We start from the raw sequence: 24,380 nt of genomic DNA, 5'->3' as shown, positions 1-24,380 counted from the left end.
AAGTAAAGCTAAATATATAGTTTTATATATTTAAAAGAGAGAAAGAGAGAGGTGGTGGAAATTTTAGAAATGTTAGAATATATAATATCCTTCAGTAAGTTCAGTTAAATTATTTAAATGTTTTAATTGGCTTAATTTACTTTAAAATAAATTTGAAATGTGTAAACTGATTCTATATAAATACTTGAAATACCTCATGCATGCATATCAGAAAAATGACTTTTAACCTAAAATGACATACAAAGGAGGCTTCAGCTGTTAAAAAAAAAAAGTATGCTTTCTTCGTTGCAGGTCTTTTCTCTGTACAAAAGTTAGTAATGAAACTGATATACTCTTCTTTGATCTCTGTTGCCAGAACACCAACTTTAGACACCCAGCGTCATAATTTAAGAGGAAAGCTTCTTAGAAAATTAATTTGTCATTGAAGAATGGCATCACTAGCTATGCAAATCTCTGCATTGCTTCTGTCTCTTCTCGGTTTCCTCTTTTTATTTATTATCACTGTGTCCAACCAGTGGAAAACTTCCAGGATGGCAAATTGGCTTTATGAAGGTCTCTGGATGCACTGTACAGAATCTTTGAGTATGGTTCAGTGCAAGAAATTCTACTCCTTTCTAATTGCGGACAGTAAGTTCCCATTTTTTTCCCTGTACATAAAATGCTAAGTTATGATTCTATATTTGATTTTTTCTGAAGAACAGGATCTGAGAACAGGCAGTAGGGCAGCCTCCTTTATAGTTAAGCTCTTCTACTGCCAGAGGGTGGGCTAGCAATAATGGACTTAAGTTACAGACTAGTAAGTTTTGATTGAGCTTTAAGAAACTACTTAAAAGAAAGAGCAGTTCAGTAATGGAACTAGTTGCCTAGGGGTTAGGTAGGAAAGTTCTATCCTGTGTAGGTGTTAAAGCAGGGGCTGGACAGCCATCCACTGGACATGCTCTGTAGTTTCCTGCATTGAGTACAGGCTTCAAGTAGATGGTCTGCCTCCAACTCTGTGATTCTACCTTATCCCTTGCAACAGAACACAGCTTTTAAAGCCTAGTCACGAAGTAGCTAAAGCAGAACTTCAGAAGCAAAGTACATCTTTTGTAGAGTCATGCGTTACTGTCCTGGTTGGTTTTCTGTTTTGCAATTCCAACATACAGTTTATACACAGCATCACTCCGTCTATTACACTTTTTTGTGTTGCTATTTTTGTTACTAGAATGTGCTGAGCTTTTAGCACATCCAGAAAACTGCTTGCTTTTCCTAGGTATGGTTAAAATAGTTGATCATTTATACAAGATAGCTGTCAGTAGTGTAGTTGCTGATAGGTTATCTAAGAACATTCATAGAATGTTCACGGAACTCAGCTACTGTATTAAACTCAATTTTTCTCAACTCTTCCAAGAAATCAAGAAAACTATCCCAACATAAACAACAATTTGAATAGGTTATTATTTCTATCTCTGACTACTTGTAATTATGCCTTAATCTTTGAGACTTTGTCTTGTGCTCTGATCCTTGTGCTTTGTTAAATAAACACATTAATCATGTGCTGTCAGGTTTTTATTTTCCCTATGATTAGAACATGGATTTATAAGACTATATAAACTTTTCAAGAAAACTTTTATCAGTAAATCGTTAATATTTAAAAATTAAGTATTTTGTAAAAAATATTAGGCTCATTTTAGGTTCTGCTAATGGAGGTCCATTGGTAAAAGTGCTCTAATGAGAGAGGGTGTTGTTGTTGGCAACCTTCAGCCTTGGAAGACTATGGTATCACGCTCTGAATGGTGGTTCTGGAACAGCATCTAGTGTGGCTGAAAAGGCCAATTCGGGAGTGACAATCCCTTCCACACTGGGAGCAAGTGTAATGTGTCCCTGGTCTGTCTCCCTGGCTATGGGCCTTCCTTCTTTGCCTCAGACTGTTGGCCAAGTGTCTCTTCAAACTGGGAAAGGCCATGCTGCACAGCCTGCCTCCAAGCGGGCTGCTCAGAGGCCAGGGTTTCCCACCTGTGGAGGTCCACTCTTAAGGCCTTCAGATCCCTCTTGCAGATGTATCGCAGCTGTGGTCTACCTGTAGGGCGCTTTCCTTGCACAAGTTCTCCATAGAGGAGATCCTTTGGGATCCGGCCATCATCCATTCTCACGACATGACCGAGCCAACCCAGACGTCTCTGTTTCAGCAGTGCATACTACATGAGCTAGGGATTCCAGCTCATTCCAGGACTGTGTTGTTTGGAACTTTGTCCTGCCAGATGATGCCGAGGATGCATCGGAGGCAGTGCATGTGGAAAGCATTCAGTTTCCTCTCCTGTTGTGAGAGAAGAGTCCATGTCCATGTCCATGTCTCACTGCAGTACAGAAGTGTACTCAGGACGCAAGCTCTGTAGACCTGGATCTTGGTATGTATCAGCTTCTTGTTGGACCAGACTCTCTTTGTGAGTCTGGAAAACATGGTAGCTGCTTTACAGATGCGTTTGTTTAGCTCGGTATCGAGAGAAAGAGTGTTGGAGATCGTCGAGCCAAGGTACACAAAGTCATGGACAACCTCCAGTTCATGCGCAGAGATTGTGATGCAGGGAGGTGAGTCCACATCCTGAACCATGACCTGTGTTTTCTTAAGGCTGATCGTCAGTCCAAAATCTTGGCAGGCCTTGCTAAAACGATCCATGAGCTGCTAGAGATCTTTGGCAGAGTGGGTAGTGACAGCTGCATCATAGGCAAAGAGGAAGTCTCACAGACATTTCAGCTGGACTTTGCTCTCAGTCTGGAGAGGTTGAAGAGCTTTCCATCTGATCTGGTCCGGAGACTCCATTAATTTATCCAAATCCCTTTTAGGCCATCCAAGTTAGTGGATTGGGTCCTGGAAAGGGGCAGGTTTGGCAGCAGAGGTGACCACCAAATCCTAGCCCTCTTCCCATTCATCCATTACCCAGAGGAGACCTCTGCAACTGCCCTCCCCACAGAGAGTAGCGGTAGCCATTTCAGCATCACTGCATTGGAGTGTGTGTGTGGGGGGAGAGATAATAGAATTGGGTGGTAATAGTATTTGTTCATTTGTGAATCCAGTGCAATTAGCACTTGTTCTTAAACCACTCCCCCCTTTATTAAAGCCATGTGCTACAAATCTTATCACATAGTTGAGCAAAGAGCAAAGGTAGCTTCATTTTGGAGTGAAGCTTGAACGGACAGCAAGTACCCTCTAATGGGGGACTATAATATAAAATATTAAAAGTTCATATTTTCAATCATGTCTGTCCAATTGGAGATTACTGGTTTTCTATTTACTCTGGGTGGATGGGTACTAGTTGGAACAACTTTGTCAAATAGTTACTGGAGAGTCTCTACTGTATATGGGAGTGTGATTACAACATCTACACTGTATGAAAACCTGTGGCAGAGCTGTGCAGAAGACAGTACTGGAATCTCCAACTGCAGAGCATTTAACACTCTTCTGGCACTTCCTGGTATGTCTCTTTTTGATCTATATAGCCACCTCTTTATGTGGTGACATAATTTGTTGCTTGAAAAAAGAAACAAACTATATGGGTTATATCACCCAAGAAAGTCATGGCAAAACACCATTGAAAGCAATGGGACAAGTTAGTTCTGACTAACTTAAATCCCATTAATTTCAATGAGTCTTGGGAATCCTAACTTGAAGATACAAGCCTATAAAGCCTCCTAATAGAAAATACTAGACTTTTTTCTTTAAGAGCTTGTTAGAATATGCAAGCAGACTGATTGATTTAGCTGCACTGATGATGCATTTTTGTACAGTTTCTTACCATGTTTTAAGAATAAGTTCTAAACATTTAGAGAAGATAGGAGTATTTTCTCTTGGAAAAAAGTTATATATCAAAATATATTGAGAATGAAGAACAATCCATGCAACTATTTTATTTCTATATGGGAGATGTGTGCTTCTAAAGTGAAAGGTTTATGATGGCAGGATATAGGGATTTGACAGAAAGAATAGCTTTGCCAGTATTTGGATTTATACAGTGATACTCTGGAGGAGCGATGGGGCTTTAAAGACGCTGTGTGTATATGGGAAAATGTGTGTTGATCTTCTGTCTACATTGAAATGAACGGCACAAGAGAACCCCACATGTGCACTGGAGCTTCCACACACTGAAGAAATTGCTTAATGAGATACAGGGCACAATCCTAACCAATTTTCTGGCACTGACCTAGCTGTGATGCAGACCCAAGGTAAGGTAACAAACATGCCCTTACCTTGAGGAGGCCTCCTTGACTGCCTCCCCACTGCAGGATGCAGTGCACACCACATTGGCACAGCCAGGGCCTAGGAGAGGGGGGGTAAAGGGGGTAATTTGTACCCGGGCCCAGGGTAAAAAAGGGGGCCCAGGAGCCAAGGAGCAGGTCCAGAAATTTCCTGAGATCTTACAATTTCCTATCTACTCAGACTTGTTGCCTGCACGAGATGCTGGCGACACTACCACAATGTTGGGGACACTACCGATGCCACATGGCTTGGTAGACATGGGCTCCAAAGACTTTTCCAGCTGTCTCTACCCTCGCCCCCCCAGTTTTGCCCCTCCCTGCCCCTATTCTGCTTGCCCATCACCACTCTCCCCCGCTCTGTTTCACCCCTCCCCCTTTGCAAAGGGGCCCAAAAGAAAGTTTGTACCCCCTGATAAAATTCCTCTCAGAGACCCTGGGCACAGCTATGTCAGTGCTGGAAAGTTGGTTAGGATTGCGCCCAAAGTATCTCAAAACTTAAAAAATTCCATGCCATTGTCCCAAACAGTGAGCAAATAATAGCTGTTACATGGTTATTGTAGCAATCTATAAAGGTAACTAGACATGAAACAAAGGCTTCAATCCTAAGCTTGCTTATCAGAAGTATTGTCATAAGTAAACCCATTGTGTTAAGTAAACTTTACTTCTGAGTAAAACTGTTGGGCTAAGATGCATTGATGGAAGAAGATGAGCCTTCCTAGACATGACTACTATACTATGTACATGGCTAGCTAATTTGTTTTTTTCCCTAGCATATTACTAGCTATTCAGGTTTTGGTGTGCAAATGTTCAAGAGGTTTTTTTTTCTGACCTTATGTAATGGAGAATGCAAGTAGACAATATTTGTTATTCTAATCATACATTAAAATAGCTGGTCGAATGAATGGATTGGACCAGGTCTAAGATTTCTATCAGTAGCATTTTTGGTGATCAAATATTTTTGGAAAAGCCAAAAAAGTTTTGGTCAGGGTGTTAGGTTGAGGATCTTTCTAGACACAGACACTATCAGTGTTGGCTGCTTGTTAAGGAACAAAAAGCTGCCTGGCCTTAGAGATCTCGCACTTGACTCTCAGATAACTGCAGGTTTCATTGCTTCAGAAATAGCTTTATTATATTTGAAGTAAATTACTCAGCCAGCTGTATGTCTGATAAGAGGGTAAATCAAAGTTCTGTCATTTTGTAGAGCAGTAGCACCCTTACAGATATGTGTAGCTGTGATTGTACACGTGGTTGATAGCTTTACACTGACATAGCAGCAGGTCAGATGGCATCCTAGGAAAAGAGAGCACAACCATGCATGCTGCATTTCAAGCAACCATTTTGTTTTTCGAGTCAAATGCACTGTGAGTTGCCTTCACCCCCGCTATGTACATGAGGTAGTTAAGGGAAGTGGCCTGTCTTGTATTAAAGGAACAACAGCAAGCTGATAGCAGGATTCCTTGGGGAGAGGCAGCCACAGTGATCTATTATGATTTTGTCCCTCTGTCCAAATGCCATGTCCAGCAGTCCCAGAATGTTGAGTATCTGTAACTCATGGCATGCTTCTGAGACAGGACTGAGATTAATGCCATCACCCCTGTTGCACAGCAGTCTCCCCATTTGAGCTCATGGGGGTGGTCTTGGAAGTGGCATTGGATGCAGTCATGAATTGAGATCCTCAGAAGCCATACCTGACTGTCCTGAACTCTTCCCACCCCCCCAAATCTGGGTCCCCATGTTAAGACTAGGATTTGCAAATAGAATATTTCATGTTCGCCTAGGAACGCCTCCAAACCTGTGATTTATGTTGCAACTGGACCTCCATCTCTCCAGAGCTCAGACAGCATGCAACCTTGAAGCAGGACATATCATGTCCCAAAGGTCAATGGCTCAAACTAATTGATCTTTGGTGTCCTCACACTATATCTGTCAACATATGCATGGGCAGGTACAGCCAGAATAAAAATTTTGGTGGGCAGAGGTGAGCTTGTCCTTTTTGCAGCTGAAACCAGCAGAAGGTAAAAATGCTTCACTTTAGCCAATTCCTGCATTGGGTAAGTGATCTGTTTTGAGGTTTGGAAGTCACACACCCAAACACATATTAGTGTCAAGCTCAGCAGCTCATTAAAATGGTGATAATGCTAGAAATGAGCTAATAATTCAGTCACGTAGCAGAGATAGTTTAAGTAGAAAAACCATGTAGCTATATTGATTTTTTTGTCGCTTGTCCTTGTCACGATTCATTAATCATATATTGCAACAGATATTAATTGGTAAATTGGCTTAATAAGTTACTTTATGACTGAGACACATTAGCGGGGTGTTTCCCTCCTCACCATGAAGGTCATTCCAGTTTTTGTCCATCTGCCAACTAACAAGCCCCAGTGGAACTTCCACACACTTGAAATGTCATTACTAGAAGATGAATAAAGTCAAGTTGTGAGAAGCCTAACACTGATCTCCCAGTGAGAAAAGGTTCAAACATTAAAACAGATTATCAAAATAGCCATTATATGATGGAACTGTACGCATATGGAGTAGCTGTTATCCTGGCTTATCCCAGAACAGCTAAGCATGATACTCTTTGCTCCTTTTCTTCATGTGAGATGTGGTGGTTGCTGGATATGCAAACAGGTGTGAGCTGAGAGTGGGGATTGTTGCAATGGGTACTGTTGTCTCAAAGACAATGATGGGACAGGTATTTTCATACTTCCCATAACTAGCTTCTAGATACTAGGTTCTCTTAAAGTGCAATCCTAACTTGCGCTGGAACAGGCAGGCCGGTGAACCTGTGCTGTATCCAGCGCAACTTTGGGGCTGACTGAAGCTCAGCCCAAGGCAAGGGGAAAAAAAATCCGCTTATCCCATGTTATGCTGCAGCAGCTCCAATGGGTTTACTCAGATCTGTGCCACCTAAATACGGGCGTAAATCCAAGCAGCCTGGAACTACACTAGGCTGCCCAGGAATGGGGCTAAGATCCGGCATAAGTGCCAGATCCTGACCCCACCTCCCAGTCCCCGACCGCCAGCCCATGGGCCCGCCTGCTGTGCCGTCCACCCTCCCGTCCTAATCGCCTCCTCCCCGCCCTCCCCACACACACCCCAGTCCCTCACGCAGGCCTAGAAAGGCTGGCACTAACTCACCTTGTCCGGAGCCCACATTGGCAGGAGGAGTTCGGTGCACATCCTTGCGTTGGCCTCCCTGACTCCAAAGTCAGCACAAACGTGCCTTATGGCAGTCCCGGGCTGGCACAAGGGACTTGCCCTGGCCCAAGGGCACTTTAGGATTGTGCCCTTAATCAGATATCCAGTTCATGTATAGTGAGCCTATTGTAATTCTAAATCAGTTATTTGATCAATGAGTGGTGTTTGACTTTTGTACAGAAACTGACATCTCTGATCCATTTTTCTTCTACTTCAGCATATATCCAAGCATGTCGAGCCCTGATGATCATTTCCCTCATCTTGGGTATGTGTGGTACTGTGCTGACATTGCTTGGTTTAAGATGCACTCAGCTTGGCAACAACAGTGCAGCCACAAAAACAAAGATGGCCGTGATAGGAGGAATGATCTTCATTTTAGCAGGTGAGATATCAATGCGTCATATACCAAGAATGACGACAATGGAATCACAGGGCAGGAAGGGCGTATAAGGCTAGTGAGACAGTCCCCCACACACTCAGCAGCCCCTCATAAATTACCCAGTTCAACCAATCACAGTGAACTAGTGCCTCACAAAATGTGACTATGCAGTCAAATTGCTTTTAATGACTCAAACAAGGCACCAGACAAACTGAAGGAAAGGTGCTTCCTGATCCTTCAGATAAAGGAGTCCCACAAAATCCCTCTGTTTTGGGAAAATGAATACACCTTTCTGGATATGAATGAATTGTAATCCACTTGCTAATTATGCAGCCAACTTGATTGCAAAAGTAGTATTTTAAATCTTGCCAGAGGTTAAAGGTACAGCCTTCCACGCAAGATTTTGCTTTGTTGCTGGAATGTATTTTGAAACAATTGTGCAAATATTCTGCCTAAAACTTTGTCTCTTAACTATTTATTCCTCCTGTTAGTTGTTCCAGCAGTCTGCTCCAGTAGAATTTTCAGGAAGTAATCTCTCTTTCCCAGCTCCACCTCACTTGATCACCATGTAAACTAACCAGAACCAATTAAACAATAAAACAATCAACAATTCAAGATAAAAGCAAATTAACCGCACAAACAGAAGAAGAAAACACAGAAAGGACAACAAACAAGAAAGAACAATTACTGTTCTGAGCTGTAGAAAAATTAAAAAAAACAAAAACTTGCTGGGAAAGAAACATTTCCAAATGACAGCAAAACGGAAGCCTAGCAAAGTGAACCTTCCTAAGACATTTTCCTTGATTATTTATACTTCCTGTCCAGAAGTTCAATAACAATACTTAAAATTACTGTACAGTTTTAGTGGGCAGACTGCTTCATATGTATTTATGTTATCCTAACAACAAACTTGTAAGGTAAGCAAGTATTACTATCCTCAAACTGCAGCTGAGACTGAGATGGAATATAAAGTCACTTGCCAAGTTCATAGCAGAGGCAAGGTTTGAACCAGAGAAGTTCTGATCCACGACTCAGTCTCTTAGCCACAACAAGACATGACACGTTACATTACTCTTTGATATACAGGTCCAACCTTGTTATACATGGATAACTCAACACGAATGGCCACTGCAAATGAGAAGGAATGTGCTGATCCCTGGAAAAGGGGAAAAATGCATCCCTTTAAAATAACAGTTTTAAAAAAACCTGCTTTTCTTACTGTTGTAGAGAGACAGTCATGCAAGCGATTACGGGTACAACCGAATCACGGCTTCATTCCAAAGCAAGCGACCCCTCCCTTCCCCCTGAGCATGGGAAAGAAAATCACTTTGCTCTGGGTAAAGGGAGGGGTGGCTGACTTGGAGTGAAACCTTTCTAAGCACCTGGAGAGAAACTGATTGATTAATTGTCTGCTTGAAGACTCTTACATCACAAAGGTCCGCAAGGCTGTTTTTAAATCACCTAGCAAAGGGATATTGTTTTTAAATGGATTTGCTTTAATGAGATTTTTGCCATCCACGAGAGTTTTGGGAATGGAATAATGAGACTCAACCTGCATATCAAGTTGAGTGATGGTTTGAATAAATCAAAGAAGTGTGCATACAGGGCCGGTCCAAGGCCTTCTCACATGGCTTGCTCCTCCCGCTCTCCAGTGTTCTAGCTCAGCACTCTCCTTTCCTCCACCTTTGCTCTCCTCCTTTCCTTTTCTGATCCATGGCGTGGAAGGGAGAAAGAGGAGCAGTGGAAGCAAGTAGGTGAAGAGAGACGGGTGCTCCTCGCCAATCTACTTCTTGAGGAAATTGCTTCAGTCAGCCACATAGATGGGCTGGCCCTGTGTGTATTTATTTATTTAAAAATGTATATCCCACCTTTTAAAAAGAAATCAAGGTGCTTGACAACAGTTTTAAAAGAATACATTCATAAAACAAAACTGAAAGCACAACAATTACTAAAGCAATAATAAATCAGCCCTGGCCATAGTGACCCATGCCCTAGTGACATCCAGAATAGATTACGGCAACATGCTCTATGTGGGGCTGCCTCTGAAGATGGTTTGGAAACTGCAATTAGTGCAGAACGTGGCAGCCTGTGTGGTTGCTGGGGCTCATCGGTCTGACTCAGACGAATCGCTACTTCAGCGACTACACTAGCTGCCAGTTCACTTCTGGGTTCAATTCAAAGTGCTAGTTTTGACTTTTAAAACCCTCTACGGTTCCGGTCCAGGATATTTGGGTGACTTTCTCCTTCCATACAATCCAACCCATCCTCTCAGGTCATCAGAGGGAGCCCTTCAAATTGTGCTGCCACCAGCAGAGGTGAGGGGGAAGGCAGCAAAAAATAGGGCCTTCTCAGTGGTGCTACCCCTTGTGGAATTCCCTCCCCCTGGTATTGAAAGTAGCTCCCTCTCTGTAGTCCTTTTGGTGGCGCCTAAAGACCTTTTTATTCAGGGAAGCTTTTGTATGCTGACACCTGGGGGGGGGACGAAACCTGGCGCTTTTTTATGAATGTATTTCAGTCGTGATCAAAGTTTATTGTGATATATATATATATATATATATATATATATATATATATATATATATCAACATTTTAGTATTGTTTTATTTGTAAGCCTCCTTGAGTGCCTTTAGCTAAGTAGAAAGGTGCAGTATAATTAATTAATCAGCTCAATCCTATGTTGGGTATATAGTGATGGATCTCGAGAATTAATTAAATTATTTAATTAATTAATTCTCGAGATCCATCACTATATACCCAACATAGGATTGAGCTGTTACATGTCTTTAACTGAGTGGTAGCCCCACACACTCACACATGTGCTTGTGTATAATAAGGCTATGAATTTTTTTAATCTTTCCATTAAAACGGATCTGTACTGTTTCCCCAGGTCTTTCATCAATGGTGGCTATTTCCTGGTATGCAGCAAGGATCACAACTGAGTTTTTTGATTCATTATATGGTGGAACTAAGTAAGTTAACCTACTTTCCTGTATGTTTGCTTAACAATAATTGCAAAACATAGGTGGCTTTGACATATTGTACAATCTGAAGATGCTAGATAATATTAGGGCATGTCTTGTAACAGTTCAAGCTATAATTAATATTTGGCTTCTCACGACCATACTTCTCTTTAGAAAGATTAGCAGAATTCAGGGTGATACTAGTGCCCACTATTGCTTGCATGGCATTTTACTGCTTCCTGTTTCCCTGGTTCCCGGCTTCCATCTCTTGGCTATGCAAGTTTGTGATGAAGAGACAAAGAAAGCAGTGACTCTTTGTTCTCCTCTGCTATGTCTGGCATCTGTGATGATAAAAGAAGGATTGGGATTACAGTGCAGAAAAGCTGTACTCTGACCCTACCCAAATTATCCTCATGATATCTCACAATGCAAGCCCAGCCCCACTTCTCCTTCACCCTGGGGGAATTACCTGATGAGCTGCTGGTTCTCTGTCCCGTACGCAACTCTGCCATAATCCTAATAAGTGAAATGTAATGATGGAATCATTATTTTACTGTGTGATGCTTCTATGAAACCTTCTTTTTTCCAGATATGAATTAGGATACGCTCTGTACATGGGCTGGGCTGGTTCCCTTCTATCTACAATTGGGGGGATCTTCCTGACATGTTCATGTAACAAAAAACACAGGTAGTTGAACTGTTCTTATTGAAGCACTAAAGGAATCTCTTAATTCTCTTTGAACCGATTTCACTGTCCCAGGTGGCATTTTAAGGGTCTGGCTGTCTGTGTTATCTGGAACATCTGAATATTGCCAGTAACAGATTGCATACTTTCTTTTAATTAATTTTAATTTAATTACTTTTTGAGCACTTGGTATGATTTAATGTATCAAATGAAATACGTAAAATTACTTTGAAATAAACAGAACTTATTGGTAACATTTGGAGGTCTCCTTGGAGTAAGGCAGTGGTTCCCAAACTCCTAATTGGACTTTGGGACCTCACAAAGTTGTTACATGGGTGGGGACTGGGGTGGGGGGTGCCCTGCAGCACCACAGCGCTCACGGTGCAGTGGGGACTCAGGGGCTTGTAATCATACCTGGGGGTTGCACCAGTCATGGAGGAGATCCAGAAGGCCAGTAGCCTCCTCTGTGAGCCTCCGCGTTGCTCCTAATTGCTCTGATCTGTAATTAGAGCCCACTTCTGGTTTTCATGTGAAAACCAGAAGTGTGCTCCAATCACAGATTCAAACCCCCCCCCCCCCGGGTATGATTACAAGTCCCTGGGTTCTCACGGCACTGTGATCGCTGCAGCACCATGGGGCACCCATTTCAGGTTCTGGTTCCTGTAGTGCAGTGGTATTTAAACTGGGGCGTTGCGACGCCCCAGCCTGGAGGTCCTGGTCCCTTACCCCTTAAGGGGCGGGGGCAGCAAGGAGGGAGGGAGGAGGCAGCGGCGCGATCCCCAGGATCGTGCCACTCAGGGGGGCTGCAGGGGCTTGGGGGCACTTGCCCAAGCCCCCTGCACCCCAACAGGGGTGCAGGGAGCCCTGCACAACCTTCGGCAGGGCTCCCCGGGTCAGGGAAGGTGACAGCAGAGAGATTGCGCCCCGTTCCACTAAACCGGAAGTGGTGCGCGACCGCCCCACTTCCCCTTTTGACCGGGCTGCAGGGACTGAGGTGCACCCTCCAACCATCCATGGCTGTGGGGAGCCAGGTGCAAGCGCCTGCAGGGCTCCTCGGGTCAGGGAAAGTGAGAGTGCGGCGATCGAGCTGCGTTTACTGTGGGATTCAAACTCCCTCAAACCACAGCTGTAGTGGGTTGCGACCCAGCAGTTTGGGAACCTCTGGAGTAGAGGTTCGCTTGCCCCAGGTTAAGCTCCAGCAGCCTCTGTGGAACAGCTTGGACCTGTGCCAGCTCAATCACTGATGCAAGTCTGCATTGACCCAGAAAGGTGGATCAAGCCTGAGAAGGGGGTCAGAATTCGGAGTGTACCACCTCCACCCCATTCCTCCCACCCTGCTCCTGCTTGGTTCCACCCAGTGGCGTCACTAGGATTCGCATCACCCGGTGCCTGAGGCCTGCGCGTCACCCCATGCAGTGGGCGTGGCAATGCCCCAGGTGGTGGGCGTGGTGATGTACCATCACCCTGCCCCCACTGGTTTTTTGGCTGTACCTTTTGTTAGAACACAGATATTTCAATGTGATTTGTTTCATTGCATTCTGCATGAAATTACGCATTGATTGATATATAAAATGATGGCATTATTCCTCCAAACTCTGATTATAGTGATTTTGAAAACTTGTAGAGACACACACACACACCCCTGTGTCAACTTATTAATAACTTACTGCAGCAGTTCTCAAATTTTTAGCACTGGGACCCACTTTTTAGAATGGCAATCTGTCCAGGACCCATTGAAAGTGATGTCATAGCCAGAAGTGTCATCATCAAGCAAATTAAAATATATAATTATAAATAATTAAAATAAAAGAAATAATTAAATAAGGGGGACCCAGTCCTGTTCCACCAAGTGAATCTACTCTGAAGTAAGTCCCATAGTGGTTAATGGGGCTTACTCTCAGGAAAGTGTGGGTAGGATTGCAGCCTGTGAGCCCAATCCTATGCATGTCTACTCTGAAGTAAGTCCCATAGTGGTCAGTGGGGCTTACTCTCAGGAAAGTGTGGGTAGAATTGCAGCCTGTGAGCCCAATCCTATGCATGTCTACTCTGAAGTAAGTCCCATAGTGGTCAGTGGGGCTTACTCTCAGGAAAGTGTGGGTAGAATTGCAGCCTGTGAGCTCAAACCTAGGCATGTCTACCCAGAAGTAAGTCCCATAGTGGTCAACAGGGCTTACTCTCAGGAAAGGGTGGGTAGGATTGCAGCCTGTGAGCCCAATCCTATGCATGTCTACTCTGAAGTAAGTCCCATAGTGGTCAATGGCGCTTACTCTGTAGTCACCTGCAATAACAACACCCCAAAAAGAATCAGTGAGATTTCCAGCCCTCCCAGTGCCCAGTTTAAAGTTCTTCTATTTTAGGCACATCAGAATAAAGACAAGTGCAAAATAGAACTTTCCCCTTACCAGCTCAAGCCTCTTTTTTGTCCTTTTTAGTTGGGGGGGGGGGGGGAGGCTGCCTTCTGCAGCATCTCCAGCTCCATCGGATCAGGACCCTTCTGGTGTCCTCACATTCCCCTTTGCCTGGCCTGACCAGCACCCAAGGCACGTCTGCCTTCTCGCGAGTAAACGCGACTGTGAGGCTGCTTGGCTTTCCATAGGGCTCAATAGACCGCAGCTGGGAGGGAGGCAGGGGTCTCCTTCTCCTCTTTGTGTTTTTGGGGGCTGCATTCATTGGATCAGGACCATTCTGACGTCCTTGGAGTCCTCTCAGCCTACCCTTTCCGACGGACTACTCGCGAGTAAACGCAGCCACGTGCCTTCGTTTGAGCTCAGACTCAGACTCGCAGCTGGAAGGGGGGAGCGTCTCGGGTGTTTTTTGGAGGCTGCATTCATTGGATCGGGACCATTCTGGTGTCGTTGGATTCCTCTCCGCCTGCCCTTTCCGAAGGACTATGGCAAGTACGCCTACTCGCGAGTAAACGCGCGATACGGCTCACTTTCACTTTCCATAGGGCTCCATGCATTTTTTGCTTCCGGTGTTCTGGCCATAACTTTTGAACAAAAGGAGCGATTTCAATTCTGTTGTTTGCACCGCACTGCGCTGGCCATTCCGCATCCAACGGTGTAGGGCCTGACGCCGTAGCTCCTACTGCCGCGAAGTTAGCGCGTCCTCCCCCCAGGGCGCCCCCCCACCCCAGGCACTGGAATGCTAGAGAGACTACCTGAGCTTCCTGCTTTCTGTTAGCGTTCTCTTAGGCTGCAGTCCTAACCACACTTTCCTGAGAGTGAGCCCCATTGAACAAAATAAGACTTAATTCTGAGTTGACCTGGTTAGGATTGTGCCCTTGGTCTCCTTCTTCTAGCATTCCAGCTGACTGCTTCTCATGTTTCCCTCCCCGCCCCCGTTCTATAACTGGCTGAAAGGAAGAGACTTGAGTGCTTGGTGCTGCAGTAAAGGAAAGGTTAAGTAATGGGGGGGCATAGAACTGTAGATAAGTGAATCTGTGGATAAGGAATCTGCAGATACAGGGGGCTGTCTGCACTTGTATTTTCTCATGGTTAATGTCTAGGTTGCTTCCGCACTACCAGTTTAGTTTGGAATTGCCATCCATTGTTCATTCTGCCTTTTAAAATTTGGGTGATTATGTGGGCAGATGATTGCATTCCAGTGTTTTGTGTTAGATCTGATTTGCAATAACAGACTATTGCAATGCCAGGCTGGCCATTGTGGCCAAGTGCTATGGTGCCTTTAAGGGCTATTTGCATTTCATTCCAAGCTTCCTTGTTGCATTGATAACACAGACCAGTTATGGGGAAGGTGGAGAGAACTACAGCACATTAATACTTCTTTTTGTTACAGAGACTACAAATATGCTGCTGCCCAGAAAGCGCATGAACCACATATTTACATCAAACAATCGGAGACAGTCACATCTGTTAAAGACTATGTTTAGCTGTTTAATTTTCTGTGTTTCCAAAAGCCTTCCTCTCTCTCAGCCTCCCGTCCAATATTTCACTTTAGGTAGGCATTTTCCATCTCAGTACTGAATTTTAAGTTTCTGTAAAATTTCCTTCTGGGAATAGTTTAATGTGTGTTTAAATTGTTTAAAGACGGTGCCATGAGAACTAGTTGCACAAGGACAAGTTTAGAAAAAATAAAGTTTATGTACTGTGTATCCCCCCCCCCCCATTTTTGTCTAGTTAAATGTGTTGCTGTATCTTATACTGGCACATTGTAGATTTTTGAATACAATTTCTCTGGAGGTCAGAATTTAACTGTAAATAAGCACCATCTGAGGAGTGAGTGGATGAAATCTAACTAGTTGTCATGGCCTTCCCAGTAAAACTACTGTATTATAGTTTTACATAGCATTTTACATAGTTTATAGCATTTTACATAGTGCTCATATGCACAGTATTTCAGCAATCCTTATGAAATTCTCCTAATTTGGACAGTCTGATTTTTAAAAAACCATATTTTGGGGGGTCAGAGTTGAGGCTGAGATACTATAAAGAGAAAGAGTGGCTTACCTAAGACCTCTGATTGGACCTGGGGCAGAGGTGAGATTTGAATTGAACTGTTTGGCTCACAGCTCTTAGCCCACTGCACTATAGTGAACATTTAAGATATGTTTTGTGAACATTTAAGAGATGTTTTGTGCAGCACCTTTGTTACATGTTCTTATTCATATGCTATTGAATGCCAAATTCTTTATGTGTACTTATACAACTAGTGCAGAGTTTTACTTCGTTGTAACAGGGCTTTCCCTCCTCTGTCCATCTTTTTCCATCTCTGTCCATCCTCCGTTTTCTTTATGTGGAAAGGCTACAACATTTGGACCTCTTCAGCTTAGAAAAGAGACGCCTGAGGGGGGACATGATTGAGACATACAAAATTATGCATGGGAAGGATAAAGTGGATAGAGAGGTGCTCTTTACACTCTCACATACACCAAAACCAGGGGACATCCACTAAAATTGAGTGTTCGGAGGGTTAGAACAGACTAAAGAAAACATTTTACTCAGCATATGGTCGGTCTGTGGAACTCCTTGCTGCAGGATGTGGTGACAGCATCTGGCCTGGATGCCTTTAAAAGGGGATTGGACAAGTTTTGAGGAAAAATCCTTTACGGGTTACAAGCCATGATGTGTATGTGCAACCTCCTGATTTTAGAAATGGGCTATGTCAGATGCAAGGGAGAGCACCAGGATGAGGTCTCTTGTTATCTGGTGTGCTCCCTGGGGCATTTGGTGGGCCGCTGTGAGATACAGGAAGCTGGACTGGATAGGCCTATGGCCTGATCCAGTGGGGCTGTTTTTATGTTCTTTTTTTTCACCACTAAAATTGTAGGCTCGTATCACAGAGGTGTTTTTTTTTCTGGTGAGTAATTAAAGTCTTACTGAACACAATGGGTTTACTTCTGAGTAAAACAAATAACATCCGTTTCAAACACCTCTAGTTATGGGCAAACTACATGTTACATTCAAATGTATGTACAGAAACCACTTTTTAAAATGAAAATTTACTTCAGATGGGTGAGGTTTAGAGCAGAACAACAGTGAGGAGTGGGGAAGAGTGTATGGAGTGGAAAAATAGCAGGGAGAGGGTTAAACAAATCTCCCTCTGCTATATTGCTCCTTCACTCAGTACTGCACTCTCTGAAACTGCTTTTCATTTTAAAAGCCAGTCATGGGGAGGGGGAAACTTAAAAAGCTGGAATGTTCTTCTAGATCAGGGGTGCCCAAACCCCGGCCCAGGGGCCACTTGTAGCCTTCAGGGACTCCCTATTTGGCCTGCAGGGAGCCCCCAGTCTCCAATGAGCCTGTAGCCCTCTGGAGACTTGCTGGAGCCTGTGCTGGCCAGACACAACTGCTCTCAGCAGGAGGGCGAATGTTCAGCCTCTCACATGAGCTGCAGCCCGAGGGCTCCCTCCGTTGTTTGCTGCTTCACGCAGCAGCGGCAGCAAAGGAAAGGCCAGCCTTGCTTTGTGCAAGGCCTTTTATAGGCTTTGAGCTATTGCAAGACCTTCATTTATTCATATAAGTTCATTCATTTTAATATATTCATTTATGAAAATTTATTCAAATTTGAAATGTTAATTCTTTTTTTTTTCCTGTATCACAGTATCAGACACAGTATCAGAGAGATGAAGTTGCCCTCCTGCCAAAGAGTTTGGTCACCCCTATTCTAGATAGTGCATTCTTGTTGTGCTCCAGTTTAAAAAGGCCCCCATCAAGTTGATTCTCATTATATGAAGAGCCATCAATGAAGGGCCATATTAGTGTCATGCCCTAGCAGAGGTATCTTAAGTGAAAAGGAAAACACCTTTTTTTTCCTTTTCACTTAAAGATGTGAAAGATAGATAACTGAGCTGCTAGAAATAAAAGCAATCTAAATGCAGATATAACATGCAAATAAGTCTACATCATTGTTTTACACCATAAACTAGAAGTAACCCTTTGGTTACCTTAATGTTATATTCCAACAAATGCAGTGATCACACCATCTCAAAGCCTTCTGTGTGTTTCAGTCCACTACTTTCATCTTTTGAAGCTGCCTATTCTGTATGATTCAGGCAAAAGCAAGTACAGTACTGTGCTTGTTTTTAAATACAACTGATTGTCATGTTAATGTCTATGTATGTTTGTAACATGCTAAAATGTATATTGTTTGTGAAATAAAACATATATGGAGCAAAGTTTCTTTAAAACATGTTTTCAGTAAATTCCACCGTTAGTAATATGTTACTGTCCTGATTTTTCTTCATTAGATGCCAAATACTTAAGCTGCCCTGAGCCTGTTATATGAAATATTTAATTAGTGGTTTGGTGTGGGACAGGGAGCGTAGTCCAAATGATACACTCAAAGATCAAAAGGAGGTTTTATTAGTTCCAAGAGACAAACAGCCGAATTCTAAAGCTGGCTTCTCCATCGGGTGCAGTGGCAGCAAAATGTCTACCCCTGCACCCATCGACACTGCTGAGGCTGATAGAGGTATCCTCAGGGGAAGGGGACTTTCATCCCCTTCTCCAGGGAAAAGTCCCAAGCCCTGCAATTGGAGTTCTCAAGTTTGTGCTGACTATTTTGCTGGCACAGATTTGAGAGACTGTGATGGGCCTTTTGGCCGGATACAAGGTTCAGAATCTCGTGGAGTAGAGCTCAGCTGGTGTCACCCCTCCCACCCTGGTTTCTCCCCCCACCTTGCCCACCCCTTGCCCAGTTCCACCCACTTCCCACCTACCCGAAATTACTTATTGTTGACTGGCACTGCTGGAGTGCTGGCCCAGTGCCAGCAGCCCCTCCTCTCCAGGTGCTGTCTTACTGCATTTTTTGTAATACCCAGCGCTGGCGCTGGAACTCAGTGTCGGCGCTGAGGGAGTTCAGAATTGGGCCCTAATACAGTCATCAATAGCAAATTGCCCTTATTGACAAAAGCATTCTCCCTGAAGGGAGGGCACAAACTTTATTTATAGAACTCACAGGTAGTTACAATGTTATACAACAGGTAAATAACGGGTGCAGAAACAGTGTTCTGGATGCACACACTGTCGTATGCAAACAATTTAATAACCTTCGCCCAAGTCCAGTGTCTCTCTGTGGTCTATTTTGTTCAGAGTAGTGCACAAAGGCCTTAGGGTCATGTACAGGGGCTTCAAACAGGCATTCCCTGAATATGTAAACCGTGTTTCCCCAAAAATAAGTCACTGTCTTTTTTTTTTTTTTTTTTTTGCTCAAAAAAACACACTAGGTCTTATTTTCAGGGTAGGTCTTATTTTTTTCAGAAGTCAGTCCCTTTATAGTTAATGGAACTTACTCCCTGGAAGGTGTGGAGACCGTGTCCCCTCAATGGAAGGTGTGGAGAGGGTGTCCCCTCAACGCCCAGGAGGTTGCCTGCCTATCTACTCAGAAGTCATTCCCTTTATAGTTAATGGAACTTACTCCCTGGAAAGTGTAGAGAGCCTCAGAGTCCGGTAGGCAGGGTTGCCTCGCTTGCTGCTTCCCACCTCAGCTCCTCCTCAGCGTCCTCTGCCCAAGGTAGCACAGCAGGTGCTTTCTAGGTGGCGCGCATGGAAACGCAGCTTTCCCAGTCACGTTGTCCATCCCCCCCACCCCCCGCTCCAGGCCCTGTTCACAACTAGGTCTTATTTTCAGGGTAGGTCTTATATTTCAGCAATTCTCAAAAAACATACATGGTCTTATTTTCTGGGTAGGTCTTATTTTTGGGGAAACAGGGTAGTGAACCAAAATGGAGTCACTCAGGTCATCTTAAAACAGGATGTTTTCTGTTCTGGGACTGCACTCTACTCATCCACCTCTCCCCCCCCCCCAATTCTTTCCTACCCAGGGAATCCACACAGTGGTTTCAGCTTGTGCAAGGGAAAGAATGGGGCTATATTTCATCACCTATCTAAACATTTTCTTTGTATCTTCAAAGAATATTCGTCTTCCAAACAGGAAAGCATTTGAGCATCGGTGTAGCCCATGCAGGTCACAAGAACACAAATGTAGTGGTAGTGAGCAGATAAGGCCTACTCTTGGATGTCACACATTCTCTCATCCGGTCGTTTCAGGCACATGTCTCCAAGAGTCCCTCCAAGCTATAATCAGAATCAAAATTATATTTATAGTGAAGTTCTTTTTGGAGAAGGAAGCACCTGCTGCTGCGTTTGTAAATATTCTTCGTATTTCCGTAACTGAGACCAAAATCCAGCATTGGGATCTGCTACTGGCCTAGCAGTCTTCACAATCTATAGGAGAAAAAAGCACACACACACACACACACACATTGCGTCATATAGAATGGAAAGCTGCAGTTGACTTGCAGAGTGGTTTCTTTGCTCTAGAGTTGTGAAGGAGTTGAGTGCTTTGCTCATTTTCTTAACAGCTGTGACTGAACAGACAAACAAAACAGCAAATGGATCCAGGGAATGATCAACCTAATTTGTAACCTCTTTTGAGAAGACAATTGATTTCTCCTAGACAGGGGAGTATAGTGACAAGAGGCAAACAAGGACATGGCCTCTTTGCTAAATATTTCGCACTTGACACTCACTATACAAACATACAGTAGTTTCCTCATACATCATTTGTTGTAACTTTTACAACAAACTTGTAAGATGAATCAGAATTATTTCTGTACTGCAGGACTGGGTCTGAGAAAACAGTGGCAGAATTAAGGGCACTGAGGGCCCAATCCTATCCAACTTTCCAGCACTGGTGCAGCTGCAATGCAACCCTGAGGAAAAGGAACAAATGTTCCCATACCTTGAGGAGGCCTCTGGGACTGCCTCCCCACCACAGGATGCAGTGCATGCCTCAAGGGCACAGCTACACCAGCACCGGAATATCGGATAGGGTTTGGCCCTGAGTGAATGTTGGCAGAAGTGGGATTTGAGCTGGGCCTTCCTAGCTCCCAGTTCACATCCTTAATGCAACACAAGGTGCTTGCAGGTACAGCTTGTCATGCAAGAATAAGAAAAACTCCACCTCCTGCATTTCTCTCTAATAACTCAGAGGAGGCCACTTTTTTGTATGTGATTACACCCATTGTAGAAGAGAATCTTTTTGTATTTAAGCAAACATTTCGCATACTACCACAGAGGAAAAACAGTGCTAAATTGCCCAACTGAGTTAATATGTCATGGAAAACCGTACTGTATAAACAAAGCTGTTTACCTTTGTTAATCATTGTTCCCATCCTTCTGAGCTCTACGTTGTCCACTTTTTATATTTGTCAAATACATTTGCATTACTGTGTCCAATCTGCATGACCTGCTATATGAGGAACTGGTTAAAGGCTACTGAACTAAAGGCTGGAGCCAGTCAGTTGTTTTTGAGACAACTGAACATAGTGTGCGAGAACGGCAGCACCTCCCATGGTGTACGCACGTCTCTTTGGTTCCACTTTTGCCTCTTATCAAACACCTTTTGGAACAGCTGTGGAAGGAATGGACAGCCCACAAATGGGTTTCAAACATTTGAAAAGCTGCCTCCAGCCTAGAAAGATGAACTTTCAGAACAAGTCACTAGAGATTGTGTCACAGGTTGTGAATCAAAATGGACAACAGCCTGCCCTGTCTGTGCACCAAAGAAGCACGTGCACCAACAGCTGTATAAAAGTTGCCCGATTTTCCTTTTACAGATTCTGGCTCCTGAGCCAGAGAAAGAACTTCACATTGACTTGCCATCAGCATGCAATAAATTTAGCTGGAGAAACAGGCTCCTGCCAGAGCCAGCCCTGTTGGCCTAGGTTGCCTGGGTAATTAAATGTGTTTATGATCCAACATGACTCAGTTTACCTTTGAAACCAACAACAGCTGAATCAGGAATACTGAGAGGACTTGCGCATACAAAGCATTCTGACCTACAAGGTGAAATGCTGCCTCACCCAGTGCCCCTAAGGAAACACAAGTGACTTCCAGTATCCTTAAACAACAGAGCTATAAAGACCAGACAGTTTTTCCAGCATGCTCATGCTTACAATACCTCAAAGGCATCCTCTAGGCTGAGACCGTGGTGCTTCATCAAGTAAGCAGTGCAGATGGCTGCAGACCTGCTGCGCCCATTCTTACAGTACACTAAGCATTTCCCACCACTCTGGACTGTGTCCTCTATGGCATCGCCGCAGCGCTCAAAGTACTTATACAGGTCCTCAGAAGGATCATCAAAGACGGGAACCCGCAGCGTGCAGATTTGCTGAGAGCTTGGGAACGGCTGCTGCCTGGAGACATTGATGCAGAAAGTGACCCCCTCTTGAGTGAGGAGAGTCTCATTGCAGGCGGACTTGGAATTGCTAATAAGCAAAGCATCCGTGACCTTACAAAGGCTCAACATTGGACAGGGAATGGGGGTGCTGTGACAAGGGGAACTGCGGAAGCTGTCCCTGAAGAGTGTTCAGGAGGAGAAGCAGAATGGCATTAAGGAGCCTCTCTGCTCTTAAAAGCACAGCTTGCTGTGTTGTCGGATTGCTTTGGATGTCTTGTTCCGGAGCCATCTGCACTGTGCTATTTTTATGCTACATGCTGGCAAAAGGATTACATTACAGCCTGTTCCCATGCCATCTGTAAACACGCCAGCGCTGCTAGCATCTTTGAGACAGCACATTCATTTTTGAAGAATACTGCTGCTGGCGTGGTTTTCACCTGTGTCAAATCTTTCAGACAAATGGGGACTGCTGGCTCAAAAACCTGCTGCGGTGAGGGGAAACAAAGACACCATTGAAAGAAAGCAAACTGAACAAACAAAACAAGATGACACACTCTTGTTGCTTTGTTCTTTGAGAAGGTTTGAAAACCATAAAGGCACTACCTATCTTATTCTAGAGAGATAGCCATGTTGGTCCTTTGCCACCTACACAACAGAAACTTCTTGTGACATCATGCATTCCAACAGTTTCATTGGGACATGACTTTTCATGGATAAAAAGGGCTCTAATCGTGATTGTGATTTACTCTTAACATTTCCTATGACAGGTTTGAGATTAGTAACTCGTATTCAGCAACCTGGATGCTGAATGTGGCTACCTTGCTTGTATTTACTGTACAGGTTTATTCTCGTTGAGATCATCAAGCATTTTATACTTGATAGGAAAAGATCTTTGGATTGAGAATGCTAGTTCAACATTGGCTTTGAGCATGTATCTTGGGATGCCCACCACTTTTTGTTGCTCAAGTTGTATTTTCAAGTCCAAGGTACTCCACCATTGCATCATGTTTTCATAGTTCAACCATAAGGCCTTGCCTGAACACATATATCCCTGGGTATCTGTGTATCACTTTTGCATGCCCTCCACACCCCAATTTTGGCCAGGTGACAGGTCACAGAACACAGTGGCTACCTTCCGCTAAAGGCAGGAGTTATTGCACACCCCATTTCGCCTGCGCCTCTAAATCTCAAAAACCTTTACAACAAAATTTAGGATTCTGTTTTTAATGCAGAAAGTTAACTGGAGAAACAAGTGATGTAGAGACCTAGCCAGTGCTCAAGGCCAGATGAGCACTTTTACTTTGCCATCTTTGCTACAAGTTCATCCGAACTGTGTACAGACTATGCTCATCTCTTTGGTAGTGGCAACCCCACCCTACACAGCAATAGTCACCTCCCAAGTCTTCTGTTCTGAAATATGTGCTGCTGAATCCAGCCTCCACCAGAAATGACAAGCAGGGTTATGGGCTGGAAAATGTTTTGTTTTTTTAAAGCAGCAAAGGGGCAACCAAGCGGCCAAAGTTATATCATCTGTTCACCAGTAACACAGCAATCCTATTTAACATTTGCATTTATTTCCAAATCCTGCCACTGCATGAAGAGCAAGGACTACTCCTGCTATAAATGCCTGCAAATATTGTGTGAATATTTTCAAGAAAAAAAGCCTCTTATTGGTTAAAAATTTTCACTTTCAGCAGGAAAGCGCATAGCTCTCTTGGGCTTCTTGCTTGATAACCCACTATTCAGATTGTCATGAGACAATTTCACAGCAGTCATTAATACACAGAGATCACAATAAAAAGCAGCAGATGGGAAAAAGAAAGATACAATCCAGACTTCAGAATCTTGAACTGAAATCGCTATGATAATCAAGTTGATGAGACACTGTAAATGTTTTGAGTTTGGACTGAAGATAAGTTCTAGCCAAGCAAGGGAAGGTTATGCAAAATATTGTGGCCCAAACTGCAAAGTGCTGGGCCTGCATGATCTAGCCATTTGCAAGATGTACACTGATACAGCAATTCAGGAGCTGAGTTGTGAGCATTTCTCAGTCATAAGAGCTTAACAAGATCAATTCATCAGTCTAGTATCCTCTTTCTCATAGTGATCAACCAGGAAATCCACAGGACAGGGCATGGGGGAAACACTTGTTTTGCTATAGGACGGTTGGGTAGGGACAGACCAAAAGGTCTTTGCATTCTATGACTTGTGTCAGAAGGGAGCAGCTAACATCTCAGGGCCAATTCATACAATTGCCAAACCCGCTGCACTTCCACCC

General features: G+C 43.8%; 2 protein-coding genes across 2 annotated transcripts; one reads left to right on the top strand and one right to left on the bottom strand.

Moving 5' to 3' along the window:
* Positions 1 to 428: 428 nt before the first annotated feature.
* LOC136645698 (claudin-15-like) lies at positions 429 to 15,493 on the top strand. The gene is made up of 7 exons (XM_066622071.1): positions 429 to 514; positions 3,316 to 3,452; positions 7,652 to 7,816; positions 10,701 to 10,782; positions 11,363 to 11,461; positions 13,601 to 13,606; positions 15,257 to 15,493. The coding sequence occupies exons 1-7, from the start codon at positions 429 to 431 to the stop codon at positions 15,348 to 15,350; spliced, it is 669 nt and encodes a 222-aa protein (XP_066478168.1). The 3' UTR covers positions 15,351 to 15,493.
* A 4,191-nt stretch (positions 15,494 to 19,684) lies between these two features.
* On the bottom strand, positions 19,685 to 22,372 carry DUSP28 (dual specificity phosphatase 28). The gene is made up of 2 exons (XM_066621073.1): positions 21,884 to 22,372; positions 19,685 to 20,145 (listed from the first exon to the last, which is right to left on the bottom strand). Exons 1-2 carry the CDS (start codon positions 22,229 to 22,231, stop codon positions 20,020 to 20,022), a joined length of 474 nt encoding a protein of 157 aa, XP_066477170.1. The 5' UTR covers positions 22,232 to 22,372; the 3' UTR covers positions 19,685 to 20,019.
* Between the last annotated feature and the right edge of the window lie 2,008 nt (positions 22,373 to 24,380).

This window comes from Tiliqua scincoides, chromosome 3 (genome assembly GCF_035046505.1).
Source record: "Tiliqua scincoides isolate rTilSci1 chromosome 3, rTilSci1.hap2, whole genome shotgun sequence".
Classification (NCBI taxonomy): domain Eukaryota; kingdom Metazoa; phylum Chordata; class Lepidosauria; order Squamata; family Scincidae; genus Tiliqua; species Tiliqua scincoides.
This window is presented reverse-complemented; position numbering and strand designations above follow the sequence as displayed.

Excerpts from the sequence above, each read along its gene's own strand:
- LOC136645698 (XM_066622071.1), top strand. The coding sequence starts at position 429 with ATGGCATCACTAGCTATGCAAATCTCTGCATTGCTTCTGTCTCTTCTC. Across the intron at positions 3,453-7,651 it reads CACTCTTCTGGCACTTCCTG|CATATATCCAAGCATGTCGA; the intron begins GTATGTCTCTTT and ends CTTCTACTTCAG. Across the intron at positions 7,817-10,700 it reads AATGATCTTCATTTTAGCAG|GTCTTTCATCAATGGTGGCT; the intron begins GTGAGATATCAA and ends CTGTTTCCCCAG.
- DUSP28 (XM_066621073.1), bottom strand. The coding sequence starts at position 22,231 with ATGTTGAGCCTTTGTAAGGTCACGGATGCTTTGCTTATTAGCAATTCC. Across the intron at positions 20,146-21,883 it reads GCCTAGAGGATGCCTTTGAG|ATTGTGAAGACTGCTAGGCC; the intron begins GTATTGTAAGCA and ends TTTCTCCTATAG.